Source organism: Mus caroli, unplaced genomic scaffold (genome assembly GCF_978045245.1).
Source record: "Mus caroli unplaced genomic scaffold, Mus_caroli_1 scaffold_16, whole genome shotgun sequence".
Lineage (NCBI taxonomy): Eukaryota > Metazoa > Chordata > Mammalia > Rodentia > Muridae > Mus > Mus caroli.
Window position 1 is genome coordinate 4519292 of NW_028227271.1, and position 17403 is coordinate 4536694.

The 17403-nt window shown below is 54.2% G+C and overlaps 2 protein-coding genes across 4 annotated transcripts; both read right to left on the reverse strand.

The window, feature by feature from the left end:
• Positions 1 to 1002: 1002 nt before the first annotated feature.
• Aqp5 (aquaporin 5) lies at positions 1003 to 4692 on the reverse strand. 2 transcript variants are annotated; one of them, XM_021183870.2, is made up of 4 exons: positions 4049 to 4682; positions 2859 to 3023; positions 2335 to 2418; positions 1003 to 1684 (listed from the first exon to the last, which is right to left on the reverse strand). In XM_021183870.2, the coding sequence occupies exons 1-4, from the start codon at positions 4409 to 4411 to the stop codon at positions 1499 to 1501; spliced, it is 798 nt and encodes a 265-aa protein (XP_021039529.2). In that variant the 5' UTR covers positions 4412 to 4682; the 3' UTR covers positions 1003 to 1498. The 2 variants fall into 2 exon arrangements, with proteins under 2 accessions (XP_021039529.2, XP_085687741.1); XM_085831615.1 differs by lacking the exon at positions 2335 to 2418 and having other exon boundaries at positions 4049 to 4692.
• A 2238-nt stretch (positions 4693 to 6930) lies between these two features.
• Aqp2 (aquaporin 2) lies at positions 6931 to 16681 on the reverse strand. Of its 2 annotated transcripts, none has more exons than XM_029469422.2 (4): positions 16162 to 16681; positions 13508 to 13672; positions 12550 to 12610; positions 6931 to 11876 (listed from the first exon to the last, which is right to left on the reverse strand). In XM_029469422.2, exons 1-4 carry the CDS (start codon positions 16519 to 16521, stop codon positions 11749 to 11751), a joined length of 714 nt encoding a protein of 237 aa, XP_029325282.1. In that variant the 5' UTR covers positions 16522 to 16681; the 3' UTR covers positions 6931 to 11748. The 2 variants fall into 2 exon arrangements, with proteins under 2 accessions (XP_029325282.1, XP_021039476.1); XM_021183817.3 differs by having other exon boundaries at positions 6933 to 11876; positions 12530 to 12610; positions 16162 to 16676.
• Positions 16682 to 17403: the final 722 nt, after the last annotated feature.

Sequence of the window (17403 nt, forward strand, 5' to 3'; positions counted from 1 at the left end):
CAGAGGTGCTGTCCTTATTAGTGTCTAACCCTCTGTCACTGCTTCATTTTCTTCTCAAGGCAACTCATGTGGCAGGTAAATACCAACATAAGGGTCCATCACTCCAGTTGCAGCAAGGTTGGTCAGTGGTGGCTCAGCCTTTAGTCCCAGCACTTGAGAGGCAGAAGCAGGCAGATCTCTGAGTTTAAGGCCAGCCTGGTCAACAGAGCAAGTTCCAGGACAGGACTACACAGAGAACCCTTGTCTTTCAAAACAAGCAAACAAAAAAGACTTGGATGCCAGCGGCTAGTTTCCGCTCTGGGCTCCTTAACCAGGACTCTGGGAACTGCGCAGTCCTGTGTCCTTCCCCTGTTTCTCACAGCGAGGCAGTCAACACCGAGCACCTCAGCCTTACCTCATCTGGTTCCCACTCCTCCTGAGTGTCAGCGGCAACAGAAGGGGAGGAGGGTGTGATGGACCACTCCCTACCCCCAAAGGGCAAAAGCGACCTGGGAAGGAGCTGGGTAATGTTGTGAATGTCTGAACATCCCCCCCACCCCCACCCCCTGCACACTGCCTCTTGGCAACATCAGGAGACCCAGAAAAGGAAGCTTTGGGTGGGGACTCTTGGGAAGCTCTGGCCAGTCATCCCTTAGGAATCCCAAGGAGCTGTGGCTGGCTCACTTCTCCACTCCGCCTGGCACACTGGTGCTCCTCAAGTGGCGGACTTGACATAGCTGAAGGGATGGTTGGGAGGGACACGACGTGGACCCTATTCCTAGCCCTTGGCCCTCTCCGGGTCTCTTGTGCTGTTTCTGTATCCTTCGGTCGCTACATTTGATCTCTCCTCCTGCCAGCTCTCCAGTCCTCTCAGCCTCCCTGAGCCTCAGCTTCTCTTCCTTTTCTGAGGTCTCCTGGTTTTCTTGGTAGTCTCAAGTGAGCATGAGTGAGGATGTGGCATCGCAAGTGGGAGATGTGACTGGCCACTGTCCCAAGAGGCTTTTGGAGGGAGATGAAGGCACAATATGAAGATTGGTGGTTTAATGGGAAATGCCCAACACGAATACCAGCAGCGCCCCCTCCCCCATCTTAACCAGAAATAAATAAGATGGCACTCGACGAACCATCTATCTCTCTCCTGAAGAGCTCTCAGGGAATGTCCCCTCTGTCTACCTGGGGGAAGGCTTTGGCACATGAGATACTGGGTTGGAGAGATAAACAGGGCTATCGCCCCTTTCTGGGGTGGTTCTGGACTGCCTGTGAGCTTGGCACTGCCTTCACAATCTCTGAGGTCTGAGCTGTGGCAGTCGTTCTGCCTAATTCCAAAGAGGCCCTGTCCCTGGCCGACACCCTAGTGTCCCATCATGGGCTTCTGCTCCCATCCCATCCCCGTGTGCAGCATGGGATCCAATGCTGCCTCTCCAGCTGAGAGGGTGTTGGGGAGAGGTGCTCCAAAATCTTCGTCTTTCTTTTCTCCAGTGGTCCAGGGGCTGAGGGACTGGCCCCTGCCCAGTGCTGGTCAGTGTGCCGTCAGCTCGATGGTCTTCTTCCGCTCCTCTCGATGATCTTCCCAGTCCTCCTCCGGCTCATATGTGCCTTTGACCACAGCCACACGGTCGTGGAAGCTCAGCGAGGAGGGGAAAAGCAAGTAGAAGTAGAGGATTGCAGCCAGGACGGCGCCCATGATCGGTCCTACCCAGAAGACCTGTGAAGACAGGGTTAAATCAGAGGATGAGCCTCAGGGCTCAGGGACCATGATCTTTCCCACCAAAGCACAGACCCCATGGATCCTGAAAGGAAATGGACGCATAGATCTCCAGGCCTCCAGAAGGAACGGTGTCTTTCATCTTGGGGACTGATTACTGTTAGCCAATCCTTACTGACAAGGTCATGAACCACAGGCCCTCTAAGGAGGCAGGCAGAGCCCAGGAGAGACAGGATTCCCAACCCCACCCCAAAGAGAGGCGAGTGAGTTTTCTGAGGAGACGGACAGAGCCTCCAAAACATGTATCTTCCAAAGTGCAGGGCCCAGCAAGTCTCTATCACCCTTTTTGGAGCTTCAAGCTTGGCTAGCACATGGAGACACTGTCCAGGGGTCCAGTCCCAGAAGAACAAGCCCCAATATCTCCATAGGGACAGATAAATACAGCATCAGAGGACAGATACACAGAGGGGCAGACAAAGTCTTCAGATTAACACAGACCCCACCCCCACCCCCATGTACTTCTAAAGACATTCTCTGTCCAACCCCCAAGATCTGGGCCGACAACACCCAGAATCTCCAGTCAGTTCTGGACTTTCAGTTCAGTACGCTGCTGCTGTGTTTTCAGGAGCCAGGGGAAGGCCTGCACTCACCCAGTGAGAGGGGCTGAACCGATTCATGACCACCGCAGGGCCGAAAGATCGGGCTGGGTTCATGGAACAGCCAGTGAAGTAGATCTGGGTAGATGGGGGGGGGGGTCACAGTGAGGAGGGCACCATCCCTTCCACTCCCACAGAATTCTGACTCTCTCAGGGTCACACAGTGCGGGAACCAGCCACACCTCAAATCCAGGTTTCTCAGTCCCTAGGATGCTGACTGCCCATGCAGCCCAGCTGCCCACCAAACCACATTTCTTAAGTACATTCTCTGCCCTCTCAGCCTCTGCTCTGGCTTGAGTCTCTGTGCTCGCCCTCCCTTCCACTAACTCAGCTTCTCAGTCCATGGAGGGCTGGGGGTGGGGGGATGGGCAACATCAAACCTAGAGTCCCGTAAGGCTACAGCTTAGATACCCAAGACCAGATCTTAAACTATCGGATCTTATCTATCTGGAAGAGCTGGCATTCTGGGGTTCCACTGTTCATCTCCATGACGCCCAGTTTTTGCCAGCACTACTCACCCCCACAAGATGGCCCAGTGTGACCGACAAGCCAATGGATAGGGCTGGGGAGCCCACCGGGCTGGTGCGGCGGGAGTCCGTGGAGGAGAAGATGCAGAGGGCCAGCTGGAAAGTCAAGATTAACTCCACCACCATGGCCTTGCCTGGTGTTGTGTTGTTGCTGAGCTGCAAGGAAGAGCTGGGTTAGGACCCTGTTGCCTTCAGGCTCAGTGACAGGCTAGACAAGCAAGGTTCTGGTCTTCAAGGACACCTAGAGCCTGAGCTCTTGGAAGCCAAGTCCCCTGCATGATCCAGACAGGCGGTTTGTTGGAGAAACTGCACTTCACTGTGCGCGAGCTTGAAGCTCAGGCCTGTAGCCAGAGGGTAGGGTGTCAGCAAGTTTTCCTGGGTGCCATCGTGTCAACGGCTCTGCCCAATCCCCAGCCCCCATGAGCTGGCATTTACCCTCCCTCCTGTGGGCAGCTGCCCAGTTTGCCTACTGCAAACAGCCCCTGGCCTCCTATCCATGCCTGACCCGCTGCCGGTGCCAACTTCAAACCCGTCTCTCCAGTGTGTCTGACTCACAGCTTGACAATGGCCGAGAAAATCCTCCTCTGTGTTTGATTAATGAGCCCAGTTCACATGGGACAGGGGGCTGAATCTAGGGCTGCAAAGATGGGGAGACAGCAGGGGGCAGGAGCAGGGGTTACAAAAGGGGGAGCCAGTACTGGGGGTGCATCGCATCATGGCTTCTAAGTGTAATTCCCAGGGCACTGGCTGTGCTCTGATCACCTCCATGTCATGGGTAGTAAACTGGAAGCCCAGGGAGATCACGGTTGCTCCAGCCCACGATCCATCACTATCCATGGCTCTCTGGTGGGTCCCTTAAAACTACACCACCAAGGGGAATCACAAGAAAGAACTCATAGGTGAGATTAGAGATGGAAGGGATGTTTTGGCGGCCCTGGGGAGTTAGGCCAGGGAAAGCAGCATAGGAGGAGAGGGAGGGGTAGATGAGGGAGAATGTGAAGAGAAGCCAGGACCAGGGAGCACTGAGGTTGGCCAGGAGGTTGGTCAGCCTGCTCTTACTGGCTAAGTTGTGCCCTGGTGTTTTGTTTGTACGTATTCTCAAGATGGAGGAGCATGGAGGGTCTAGTCTGAAATGTCCCCAGGGTCCCTGCCCATCCCTCCACAGTCTGGTGGACACTCACCGCATTGACGGCCAGGTTACCCCGGGCATTGCCTGGCGCCAACCAGTACAGGATGCCTGCTCCAGCAATGGCACCCACCAGCTGGGCTGCCACGTAGAAGATGGCTCGGAGCAGAGAGATCTGGTTGCCTATTAAGAGGGCCAGAGTAATGGCTGGATTGATGTGGCCACCACTCACAGGTCCCAGGGCTTGGGCCAAGGTACCTATGGCCAGGCCAAAGGCTATGGAGATCTGCAGAATGGTGGGCAGCGCCGAGGGCCACTTGAGTGCCGAGCCCAGGCCAAAGAAGACGAAGATGAGGGTGGCCAGGAACTCTGCTAACACGGCCTTAAAGAAGGCAACTGAGCACACCTCCTTCTTCATGGTGGCCTTGGGGGCCCGGTGGCAGCGGCTGCGTCGCGGGGCGGCCGTCGGGGCAGCGGCGGCAGCGGCGGGCGTCTGTCTGCGGGGCTCTGCGCGCCGTGCGGTGCCCACTCCGTGGCAGGCGGCCTGGCGCGGACCGGGCAGGGGCGCGCTATATAGAGGGCGCGCGCCCCGCGGCGGGCAGAGCGCGGGGGGGCCGGGGGCGGCTCCCGCGCCCAGAGGCCAGTGCAGCGCGCAGGGAGCGAGCCTGGCGGGCGCGCGCTCGCAGCCCCCCGCCCCGCGCACCCCCGGCCCCCCGGCCGCACAGCGGCGGACCCGCCCGGGCCACGTGACCCACGCGGCAGTGTAGACTGGCCCCGCGGTCTGGGTCGCGCGCATCCTGCGCTCAGCGCTGCTCCCGCGCCCTCCTGGTCGACGTGCGTGCTGGGCTCTCCTGGCGGCTGAGCGCGGTCCCGGCTCTCCTCTCGCACGGAGCTCTGGAAGTCCCTCTCCGGCCGGCCTTTACCGGCGTCCGGGGCCGGCCGGCAGCCTTCCCCTCTTCTCCTCCTTGGGCTCGCGCGACCGGAGCATCTTGACCCGGTCTCACCCACGGACGGGTCAGAGTGATGAGAGTCTCTGAGGACAGCGCCTCTTAGCTCCTTATCCGCCCGTGGCGGGGGCGGTTCGGCGATCGTGGGCCTCTCCCCGGTCCAGCCCGGCGGGAGCGGGGGCGTTGGATCAGGAGTACAGTGCCAGCCTGCTCTGCGCTCGCTCGGCAATCCTCGACGCCGCGTGTGGCGGTGTCTCTAGGCAGCGGGCTCTAGGAGGCGTTCTCAGTGACAGCCCTTGGGGACCCTGGGGTGGTGATCAATTTGGGTTGTTTGGGCTTAGGGAAGTGGCCCTGAGACTGGGGTCAGAGGAAAGGGTCTTGGCCTCTTCTGTATTCAACCCAGAACTCCATCACTTTACTCACTCTAGACCTCCGGAGTGGCTGTTTGCTTCTTGTCCCTGTTGGTCTTTCTCCCAACGTGACAGTCTCAGTACCCCCTTCCTCACCTCTCTTTGTCTCTGTCTCTCTCTGTGTCTCTGGCCCTCTCCCTCCATGTGTTCTTGCGTTTCTGCGCCCTCTCCCCACCAGTCTTTTAGCCTTGTCTCTTTTCCTCAGTCTATCACCCTTTGTCTTCTGAGTCCTCCTCTTTCTGCCTGTCTCTCTGATTCTTCGTTTTTACGTTTTCTTCCTTTTTTTTTTAAACGATCTGTCCATTACGGTTTCTAGCTCTATCTAGTTCGCCTGCCTTTAGCCTCTTTCAATCTGCAGGTCTTTGTTTCTGCGGGTCTATCTGACTTTCTAGGTTGCACACTCATACAGTTGGTTTTTCTCATCCCCACCCCCACTCCATCAAGTCCTTCCACTCTTGGACTGGCTGACACATTTTTCTAGTTCCCAGCTTCCTCTTGTCCTTTTTTTCTTTGGGCTTCCAGACCCTCTCCATTGCTTCTCCCAACCCCCCACCTTCCCCCTCCGCAGGCTTGGCATGTGTAGAAGGAGATTGGAGGACTTTCTAGGGTTTGGGGGCAGGGCAAGGACCCACCCTCAAGATCCCAGAAAAAGAACTGCACTCCCTCTACCCTGTATGGTTAGTGCTTGAGCACTTTGCACCGTTGCACCGTACCAGCCATAGAGCAAGGCCCAGGAAAGTCACCTCATGCCTTGGTCAGTTTTAAAAGCCTCCTAGGGTAATTGAGCCCTAGGGTGCAACAGAGGAAGAGAAAAGATACACGTGTCCAGCAGGGGCTGAGGGTGGAGCCTAAGGAAAAGCAAGAACGGGGAGGAGGAACTTTGGGCCAGGTGGCAGCTAAGAGGCCAAAGAAAACAGGGTCCAAAGAAACCCCACTATTGTTCCCTTTCTGCCTGGCATTTCCTGCTGAGCGACTCTTCCCCAACGGCTCTGGTCAGGTGGACTGTTCTTTTCTCTGGAGTCGCAGGGCTATGCCCCCAGCAGAGCAGGGCAGTGCCTCCAGGATCAGAGACCTTCAGGCCAGACATCTTCCTGTGGCTGCACTCAATTTCTTTCCCCGGCCACCCTCCCTCTTTTTGAATGCATCTTCTCTGCCCAGGCACAGTCTTCCTGGATCCATAGGTCTCACAATCTGTCCTCTTTGAGTAGGCTGGTCTCATGTGCTGCCTGGGAATTTGAGCCTTCTCTTTCCCAGCTAACAAAGGACTGAGAACTTGTTCTGGCTGGGAATATAGCTCAGTGGTAGAGTTCTTGCCTAGCATAGGAAGGGCCCTAAGTTCAATGCCCAGTACTGGGGGTGGGGGAGAAAAGCTAGTTTTGGTCAGGCATGGTAGCTGTTATTTCCAACCTTCAGGATGCAGAGACAAGCAGATTGCTGAGTTCAAGGACAGACTGGTCTACATAGTGAGTTCTAGGTCACCCAAAGGCTACATAGTAAGACTCTATATCAAAAACAAACAAAACAAACAAAAGAACTAGTTCTTGACATTTTATGGATTAAAATATAGATTTGAATTGTCTCTACTTTGAAAGTGATTTAATTTCAAGCAACTTTGTGAGGAGTCCAGAAGTCAGAAGTCACTGGCTCAGGCTGGGATGGAGACCACAACATGCCACACAGACTTGGTCACAAGGAATCGTTTTGGTGTAACTAAAGAGGCTCCATCTGTCAAGGTTACCCCAAGCAGTAGCCGATTCTGTTTCCAAGGCTGTGTCTGAGACCTTTTCATATCTCTGACCATCAGTCAGGGTCACCAGATCTTTTACTGGGGACAAGGTGTGATAGAATTACTGGTAAATTTTGGGGAATATGGGAAGAGAAAGGAACCCCTTGCCCTAGAGTGTGGGCGAAGCTCCGGCCAGCCGAGAACAGTAAATGCCAACACATTTAGCAACATCTGCTTAAGGCCTTTCTCCTCTCACAACGGAAACGCTCAGTTTCCCAGGTCTCTCAGGAAGGACCCCATTCACCATGAAAAGCTATCCTAGCCAACTTGTGAAGTCGTCGTATCTGTTGCCCGTTCCTTATCTCACTGTAACCCCATCTAAGGCTCCTCTGAAGCCACTTTATAATCTGTTATAGAAGGGGGGGCTCACTGGCTCAGAGTCACTAACTCCAAGGCAATTAACATTTGCTTAAGGCTTCTTCCTGCCCTGTTGTAAACCTGTAATTTTCTAGGAATCTCACCAGAAACACCCTTTACAGTAAAACAATGCATTCTATTCCCCAACCCCACCGCCCTAGTGGTTTCTGGTTTTATTTTATCAGATTGTAATCCTATCTCTCCAGTGCCACCTCCAGAGCCACCTTGAAATCTCATTTATTGAAGAAAAACAGTTTCTTAGCATCCCTCTGAGAGTCACCAAAATGTTATGTATGGTGACTACTTAGACATGTCATTGGGACTCTTTATGGAGCAGTCCATACCCACCCACTCAGGGGTCTCGTTTTTTCTTTCTCTTAATGGACTCCAACTCTGATTCATGCTGGCTTCTCCTGGAGTTCTTTTCTGTCCTTGAAGCCAAGGATCCAATTTGAACTAAAGATTAAGGGAATCAGACACTTTTGGGTAACAATGGGGCTGTGATTCTGTCCCTTCCTCTGCTGTCATAGGTACTATTCTTTAGACCTGGGCGCTGGAGAGATGGCTCTGTGGTTAAAAGCACTGGTTGCTCTTCCAGAAGACCTGGGTTTGATTCCCAGTGCCCACATGGCAGCTCACAATAGTCTGTAACTATGTCTGAGGGATGTCCTCTTCTGGCTTCTGTGGGCACCAAACACTCACATGGCGCACAGACATATATGCAGGGAAATGTTCACAACACATAGGATAAACGTAATAATGGCAATAATGTCTTTGCCCTGTGCACTCAAGGTCCTGGCCTTCCTGCTCAAAGGAAGCCCCCCTGGGAACTTTTGGGCTGGGGAGGATGGCTTCCCACTTGTGGTAGAGGGACTAGAATCTTTCAGAGAAAGGCCTTTGTCCCATCTCTCCTAATTAGGGAACCTCTGGATTCCCTGGGTGGAAATGCTGGGGACCTGGGACTGTGTCTGGCACCTGGGCTGTACTGACCACTTCTGAGTTGTGGGAGAAAGCATTTATTGACAATTGAGCATTTACTGAATGCTTGCTATATGCAGAACAAACGAGTTCTTACTAAGTGTTTACTCTATGCAGAACATTGAGTTAGACAAGACCAAGAGGGAAAGTAGGTAAGAGGATGTCCTGCCTTGGAGAGCTTACACTGCCTGAGAGGATGATATATGGACAGGACCACAGCTTGGAGATACAGATATCGAAGCAACTTTTGCGGGTATGAAGCCCTTGGGCACAGAGTAGGAAAGGATGCTACTGGGACAGATTCAGCCTCTTCCTCTTGTCAGCCCAGAGCCTTGCATCCCCCAGCTTGGGGACCTGGAGGCCTGTCCCCCTGCCTTCATGCTGTCCTGTCTCTGTCTAGTTTGGGTGTGCCTGACCTCCACCTTCTTGGCTGGGTGCGCTTCAAGGGCTGGAACCATCCATGAGTCCTTGTGTCATTTCCTCCTGACCTAGTCACCACCCTCTTCAAGGCTCTTTGTCCACTATATGACTGGGGTCTGGACTGGACTGGACCAGCCCTGATGAGTGTTCTGGTTTCTGCCAGGGGATGGCAGGAAGAACATATAGTTTGCCTCCATGGAAAGATACCAGGTTTTAAGTAAGATGTCCTGGATTTGAGTCCTGGCTCTGCTGTCTTGTGTTAGCTGTGTGTCTTTGGGGGCAGACTTTAGGGCCTCAGTTTCAGAATCAAATGGGAAAGGAAGCATTTGTTCTGCCTGTCTCACAAGGCTGGGGTGCTATGGGAATTATCTGGAAATAGCAAAGGCTTACACGGCAGGGGCTATTATTCTTTTTGTTTGTTTGTTTTTGTTTTTTGTTTTGTTTTGTTTTTTCGAGACAGGGTTTGTCTGTATAGCTCTGGCTGTCCTGGAACTCACTTTGTAGACCAGGCTGGCCTCGAACTCAGAAATCCGCCTGCCTCTGCCTCCCGAGTGCTGGGATTAAAGCGTGCGCCACCAAGACAGGGGCTATTATTCTGATGAAAGGTTTTCATTAGATAAAAGTTAGCACAGATAAAAGTTGCTGGGACGCAGAGAAGCTTAATCGCCCTTATTCCCCTATACTCCCATTATTCGGAATCTTGCTGTGGCCTCTGGCCCCAGTCTCGGGAGGATGTGGCTCAGGAAGTGGTTCAGATGCATTCTTGACCTTCAAGAGGGGTGTGTTGGGGGTGAAGTGCCTTTGAACTTTCAGGGCAGTGACTGAGAGGCAGCCCCAGAGGTCACCGATACCCACTCTTCTGGCAGCCATGAGGTCAAGCCACTGTCACCAGCTGCTGGAGTTCGGGAAGGTCCTTTCCACAGCATGTACCCCCACCACACCTTCTTGCCTCCAGTGAGAAATTCATTCAAGGAGACAGAAAGGTCAGTTACAGAGATTTCCCCTATACACACATGGTCACATGAGTGGGGTGTTGGGGCATGAGGCTCAGGATGGGGACAGATGGAGACAGAAGCCATGAGAGTGTGAGGGTGACACAGGGCATGGAGAAGGGGCTCAAGATTGTGACCTTTAGATTAGTTAGGCAGTAGCTGGAGAGAGGATGTGTGGGTGAGGAAGGAAGGAAGGAAGGAAGGAAGGAAGGAAGGAAGGAAGGAAGGAAGGAAGGAAGGAAGGAAGGAAGGAAGGAAGAAGGCTGTAAGGCAATAAGGAAAGGCTGGGAGACCTGGATGGGACCAAGAGTAAAGCCATCTCCTGTCTGGACCCTGGGTTACCAGGGCTCTCTCCCCTTTGCTTTAGCCACCAGTTACAAGAAGAAGCAGAGGAGGTTAGAGGTCTGGCCTCTTCTGCCTTCACCTGCCCAAGAAGGCAGCAATAACGAAATGATCCTAACACGGTGTGATAAGGGCATTATGAATCACAGCGAACACAGCATCTTTAATCCCAGCTTAATCTCATTGCAGAAACGTTGCCCTGACCTGGGAACTTAGAAGCCTGGGTTCTAGATTCAGACCTGCCTCTGCCTGGTCAAGTGGCTTCCTTCCTCTGCAGGCTGCAGGGTCCACATGCAATTAACTGTCCGTGGGCAGTGGGAACCGGAAGAGGGTGGAGCATAGGGCAGGGAGGAAGGAAAAAGGCAGCAGAGATTCCTGGCGAGGAAAGACAATAAGGGATGGAGGGAGGGGTGTTGCCCGGTGCCTGTGGTTGCATGCCTGAGCACCTTACCCTGCCAGCCGTAGGCATGCGCTGTGTGCCGGGCTCCAGGACTCCCTTGCGAAACCCGAGTGTCTCCTTTCAAGCAGTGTCTAGTTGCAAATCTCCCCCTCTCCTGAGACAAAAGCTGGGGCCCCACAGAGGGCTTTTGTTTTCGTTGCCCAAGTGGAAGGCTAATCTTTAGGTGTGTGTGGGCTCCCTGGGGATGGGAGTCACACGCACACCCGTAGTCCTGGCTCTCCTCTCCCCCTTGTAGAGCCCTCCCTCCCGGCAAAAAGTCCTTGGATACCCAGTCCTTCCTTCCCTAGAGGTCAAGTCTGGGGGACTTGTTCTCTAGTTAACACGTTTCTTCCAGCAAGGAGCCCTGGCAAGTCTTTGGGCTGAGGACTGGTGAATCTTGGGGAGTCTTCCCAGGGGGTCGTTAGAAGAGGTTGGAAACCAGCTTCCCACCCCTACCCCCCTTTCTGGGGCTGGCTGCAAGGGAGGACTCATCTGTAGCAGAGGAAGTGGGTTTATTGCAGGTACAGGAGGGGAAGGCCAAAGCAAGAATGAAAGTCCCCCGCCCCGTATCACCACGGGCACTCTCGGGGTCACGCTCAGGAACATGCAGTCTCTGCACGTGAGGAAAGAAACACGCAGAGATGGACGAGCACTTTTACACCCTAATAAAATTAGATGCACTAACCACAGACCCCTCCTCCCCAGGGTGGTCTCTATGCACCTCTCCCCAGGCACCAGAGCGGGCTCTCCAGAGCTCTCCGTCTCCCCACTGCCACGGTCCCCAAATGTCTGGTTCCCTGCAAGGGGCGAGCTCGAGGGTAGTTGGGGCCAGGGCTTCGGGGCCGAGGTACTGCCAGGTTCCCGGGCGAGCCCCTTCTTGAGGCTCACCGCGCTCGCAGGCGCTGGAGCAGCTAGCTACCCTGCACTGGGAACCGGCGGCAGGCCAGGGGGAGGGAGGGGCGAGCCGTCGGCCGGCTGCGCTGCACTGCGCTGCCGGGGCGCTCAGGCCTTGCTACCGCGCGGCAGGCTCTGCGGAGAGTGCAGCTCCACCGACTGCCGCCGCCGCACTTCGCGTTCCTCCCAGTCAGTGTCCGGCTCCAGGCCCTTGAGCACCGCCAGGCGCTCCTGCAGGCTCTTGGTCGAGGGGAACAGCAGGTAGTTGTAGAGGAGGGAACCGATGATGGCGCCCACCAGGGGTCCGATCCAGAAGACCTGGGGGAGGGGGGAGAAGGCACTGGCACCCGCTCGCCAAGCCCGCAGCACCGCCTGGTCACGCTACTATCCCGGTTAGTGTAGGAACTGGCCCTCCTGTGCCTCTGATATTGTCAAAACTTATGCAATAAAGGTCACACGAGCTGCCAAGGGCGACTTGTTAGTGTGTGGAGCTAGTGGGCAAGTTCTGAAGCCGGCTGCCTGGCTGTGAGTCCTGATTCCACCACTTGTGTGAACTTGGACAGTCACTGCCTCTGAGCCTGTATCTTTTCCCCCACAAGAATGCTCACTTCGGGAGATGAGGTAATTAAACGGGCTAAGGTTTGCAAAGCTCTGAGAAAACCGCCCAGCACACACCAAACGCGGCTAACTGTTAAGTATGAATATCATTTACTGGGTTCTGAATGCCAGGCACTGTGTTATGGAAATAAGCTTGCTTAATTTCTCCCAAGAAAGCCAATAAAATACTGACTGTTATTTTCATTTATAGGAAGGGACAGGGGAAGAATCTTTGGCACAGCTCTGTAGAGTGGAACCAAGGTTTCCCTGGACCCCAGGACAAATGGAGAACCCAGCCCTCCCGTGTGATATGGACCATAGTGTCTCTCTGGGGTGATTTCTAGGAATGGGGAAGGCAGGGATTTGGCCATTACCCAGTGATCATCAAACTTGCCAGTGACAACTGCTGGAGCCAGGGAGCGGGCTGGATTCATGGAGCAGCCGGTGAAATATATCTGTAGTGGGAGGGGTGGAGGAGAGAAGGGGGTGAGGATGGGCACAGCATCTTCCTTCCCAGAGCTGGGGAAGCTTGGCCACAGCTTAGAGTGAACCCATGAAGGTTGGGACTAGCAATCCACACCTTTCATCCCAGCACTTGGGAGGCAAGATCTCTGTGAGTTCAAGGACACCCTGGTCTACTCAGTGAGTTTCAGGACAGCTGAGACTACCTAGTAAGACCCAGACTCAAAAAAAAAAAAAAAAGAAAAAAAAAAAAGAAAAAAGAAAGAAAGAAAGAAAGAGAAAAAGAAAAAGAAAAAAAGGGACATGGGGGTTGAGCACTGACTGCTCTCCCAGAGGTCCTGAGTTCAAATCTCAGCAACCACATGGTGGCTCACAACCATCTGTAATGAGATCTGATGCCATCTTCTGGTGTGTCTGAAGATAACTACAGTGTACTTATATATAATAAATAAATACATACATACATACATACATCTTAAAAAAAAAGGCAGGGCAGTGGTGGGGCAGGCCTTTAATCCCAGTACTTGGGAGGCAGAGGCAGGCAGATTTCTGAGTTCAAGGCCAGCCTGGTCTACAAAGTGAGTTCCAGGACAGTCAGGGCTACACAGAGAAACCCTGTCTCAACACCCCCCCCCCAAAAAAAAGAGAAGGAGATGGGGACTGTGGGTGGTTAATTCCTGGGCTTTCATTCACTTGAGACCAGAATCTGTCTTTTAGGGGGTCACAGCTTTTAGGGGACACAGGTTATATGTCTTCCTTGGGTGTTCTGTGAAACAGTCTCTCTAGGGAGTCGTGTGTGTCGATCTCTACAGTGATATGTGGCTGTTTCTTTCGGGGACATGTATGTTTTAGTTCTTGTAGGGTAGCTGAAACCTGTGGCTGTGACTTACCCCAAGGAGGTGGCCCAGGGTAACAGAGAAACCAATGGAGAGAGCAGGGCTACCCAGGTTGTCACTGCGGCGCTCATCGGTGGAGGCAAAGATGCACAGCACCAGCTGCATGGTCAGGAAGAGCTCCACAGTCACCGCCTGGCCGGCTGTTGCATTGTTGTGGAGCTGGAGAGAGAGATGGAGGCCTGAGTCCAGGGAGGCTGGTCCCACTGCCCCCTCTATCTGCTCACCTGCTTCTGGCTCCATGGAGACCTCGAGGAGGCTGAGAGCCAGAATACCGCCCCCTCCACCCTAATCATAACCACAGCCCCTTCTGAATCCTGGCCCCAAGGCAGCGGATAGACGAGGGACAGCCCAAGGCTGGGAGGTAGATCCCAGAACCTGATAGATGAGGATGTAGAGGTTTGTGAGAGGAAAGAGATATTATGTTTCAGATTTTGGGAAGAGGTTCCTAATGCAGCTGGAAGCTTTAAACCTGGTACTAGAAAGTCTAGTGTGATCTCTAGGTCATACTGATACAACAGGATGCTGGGGGTGGGGTGGGGGTTGTCAATGGTCCGGTGGTCAAGGAACTTACAGTCTGTTCCCCTCAGCTCTCTCTGCCTCCCCTCCACCCCTTGCATTCAGGCCTTGCTTCTGTCCCCATGGTTGCTCCCTGAATATCCTGTGGAGGCTGAGGATGCTGAAGGCAGAGAGCTTCCATCCCCACACAGGGTATCTACCGTCCTTCTAGCCCCTACCCCAGAAAAGAAGAGAATTTGGGGCTGAGCTCAGAGGCCATTTCATAACCTGGCCACACCCAGCGCTGCATTTCTCTCCGGGTTTTGTCATCCTGCGCCCCACACCCTGCCCTCTGGGGCTGAGCACTGCACGGGGTGGATCGATGACAACTTTCAACTCCCACACTCCTCTAGGTCCTGAGCACCTTGCATGGTGCTTCAAGGTCTTTCTGGGGAGCCTCGGCCTCTACTCTGCTACAAGCCTCTTAGAGCGAGGAGTCTATCTGCTGTGGTCTCGGTGTCTCATTCTGCACAAATGTGGACAATAAAACCAATCCTGGAAGACCGAGGGTGACAAGGACAAGCCTCTAGCCCCACTCTTGCTGGCAATGCTGTTCAGAGACTGATGGTGTAGGTGTGAGTCTGGTGTCACACAACCCCAGGCTGTCCCTGGATGATATTGTTTATTGCTTCCATGATTTGCATCCACTGAATGCTGGATTAAAACCATATAGGGAGGGGGAGACCTCAGAACTGAACTTACAGTGGTCTACCAAGGATAAGATAGTATGTGGCTTGGCACAGGGACGCTATCCATTGGTGGCAGCTTCCTGGGGTCCAAACTGACTCTTGATATCATCCTCAGAGAACACCTGACTGCTCTCTGACTAGCCTCAGGGCAAATGGGCCCTCTGATGCCTTATTCCAGACAGGCAGGGGTCCCTCTACCAGTTAAGGTGGGTCAATGCAGAGAAACTTTGGCCTTTGGTGCTGAGGGTTGGGTAGGCTGGGATATGGTGGGGGAGCCAGGGGTGGCTGTTCTCCAGGGCTTTAGTGCGCCCAGCACCTCACTGCTAGAGAAAGCCTACGGTATGTTTTCAGGGGGTTCTTTGACTAGCTGCGTGTCTCCCTGTAGTAAAACAAGCTCATTTATTTTCTAATAGACATGGCTAACATTCCACCCCTCAGCAGGCCCCTTGTTCCTCTTTGGCTCTAGGTGTCCAGCCTCACCATGCTTTCTGTTTTTTGAAAAGGGTGCTCACTCACCCGAGGGCCTCCGTCCCTCTCATGAGCAAAACCACGTGTGGAGGTGTGTGTGTGTGCAGGGCCAAGGGATTGAGGCAGGGGAGAAATGAAGGACAAGGAGGAGGTCTGAGAGGCGCCTGCTTTCCTGGTTTGGGGTACAGAGTGCGTGCTGTGCTGAAGGGGTCCCCAGATTTCTAGATCTGCACAGCGTGGAGAGCAGAGGGACCAGGGCTTCACCTTCAACTCTCAAAGTGTCCCAGGTGCTGTTCACCATTATAACAGGAAGGCAGACTCCGAGTGCCTTTTCCAGCAGGCTTCTGCTAGGTTCTGGAACTTCCAATATTAACACATGAGCACATCTGATCTCCCGTCTCCCTTCCCAAGTCTGTTTCTTGGTTGGTGAGACAAAGCCCATATGGCACTTCAGATAGTTGGTTGAGGCAGAGATTATGGGTTTTGTGGTTGAATCAGGGTCTGGGGGGTTAGCTGCGCTCCCTGCTTGGAACCTGCCCCCAGACACAGAGCTGTCGGCAGTTGCCTTGTGAGGGGCCCTATCCAGTCCTCCCATGCTCAGTGCTGCTGGGATGTCTCATCCCTTCCTCTCTAGATCCTTGCCGATGCACCCTGGAGTCCCCGAGGGCCCAAAGGCCTGTCTGTGCTAGGTTGCTGTGTCCTGCTAGAGTCTAGCTTAGTCCTCCTATGGAGTGTAACAGAAACTGAGGCTGCTTTTCCTTGGCGGTGCTGGGTGGAAGGCCCCACACCCGGTGCTCCGGGTGATTCTGTTGCTCTCCTTGGGTAGCTGTGTTTCTGGCCTGTTCCCCCACTCAGAGTCTGTCCCACCCACCTCACCCCTCACAAGGGTTTTCAGTGTCTGCCCCTCCCAGAAGGGACGAAACTTGGGCTACTCACAGCATTGACAGCCAGGTCCCCGCGGATTTCTACAGGGGTAATCTCATGGAGGATGGCGGCCCCGGCCACGGCCCCCAGCAGCTGGGCAGCCACATAGAAGGCAGCTCGAAGGAAGGAGACATGGCAACCCACCAGGCATGCCACAGTCACAGCAGGGTTGATGTGGGCCCCGCTGACATGGCCTAGAGCCTGAACCAGGGTGCCAATGCCCAGACCAAAGGCCACGGCGATCTGGAGCACAGAGGGTGGGGAGCTGGCCCACTGGAGGGCTGAGCCAAGGCCGAAGAAGACGAAAAGGAGCGTGGCCAGGAACTCGGCCAGCACCGCTCGGGAGAACGCTATGGACCGGAGTTCCCACATGCTGCTCGGCCTTCTGAGCGCTGGCCAGTGGTCTGGGCCACGGGGGTGGCTCTTCCTCCCTCCCTCTCTCTTTCTCTTCTCTCTTCCTCTGGGCCTCCGGGGAGGCTAGACTGTGGGCACTTATAGGGCCTTCCTATCGTAGACCTGGGCACGTGGGGTGGAGGAGGCGTTCCTGCCAACCCTGTGCTCTCCCATGGCGGCCTTGCCCCCACCCCTGCTCCTGCCCACCCGAAGGCCTATCACCCCATCTTAGCTTTCACAGCTGACTAATGTTCTCCTCATTAATGAACTCCAGATAAGGATTGACGTCTCTGTTTTCCTCGTTTTTTCCTCAGTTACCCCATGGAGCTGCCTCAGGGCTGCCCCAGCCCCCACAATGACCACCAGCACCAGTTCCTGCAGAGGAGGCTGTGTCCAGTGACCTTCTCTTTGACTAAAAGGCTGGCCAAGGAAGGGGCAATGCCTCACTCCAAACTGTGAGGAAATGTGCGAGCTGCCTTTCCGCTGACTGGATGGTCTTTCTTCTGGAAGAGGATGGAAAACAACTGGCTGGCCTGGGACAAATTTCCAAGGCAAAAGGTCTTGGGCTTGCTTTCTTGCAGTTAATCACCCATAAGTCATTATGTTTCACCTTCACCCAGGAATCTCAGCCAGAGAGGAACTCCCATTGCCTGGAGCCAAAGGTGGCTTCAGTGGCCCTGGGACCCTAGCCCTGCGTGATAGAGTCACCAAGGTCAACTGAGGAACATGAGGGTTTCTGTTCTGCAGCACACACTTATGTCGTTGAGATGTGACATTTCTGCTCTGCCTGTGTACATGAGATAATAAAACTATCTCATAGGACAGAGATTTGCATTAATATGGCTCCTGGTTCTCAGGAAG

Bases quoted from the DNA above. Each gene is read 5' to 3' on its own strand.
- Aqp5 (XM_021183870.2), bottom strand. From the start codon at position 4,411: ATGAAGAAGGAGGTGTGCTCAGTTGCCTTCTTTAAGGCCGTGTTAGCA. The intron at 2,419-2,858 runs GTGAGTAGTGCT...CCATCTACCCAG, and splicing joins CACTGGGCCATCTTGTGGGG to ATCTACTTCACTGGCTGTTC. The intron at 1,685-2,334 runs GTGAGTGCAGGC...CTGTCTTCACAG, and splicing joins GGTTCAGCCCCTCTCACTGG to GTCTTCTGGGTAGGACCGAT.
- Aqp2 (XM_021183817.3), bottom strand. From the start codon at position 16,521: ATGTGGGAACTCCGGTCCATAGCGTTCTCCCGAGCGGTGCTGGCCGAG. The intron at 13,673-16,161 runs GTGAGTAGCCCA...CTCTCTCTCCAG, and splicing joins GGGACCTGGCTGTCAATGCT to CTCCACAACAATGCAACAGC. The intron at 12,611-13,507 runs GTAAGTCACAGC...CTCCCACTACAG, and splicing joins CCCTGGGCCACCTCCTTGGG to ATATATTTCACCGGCTGCTC.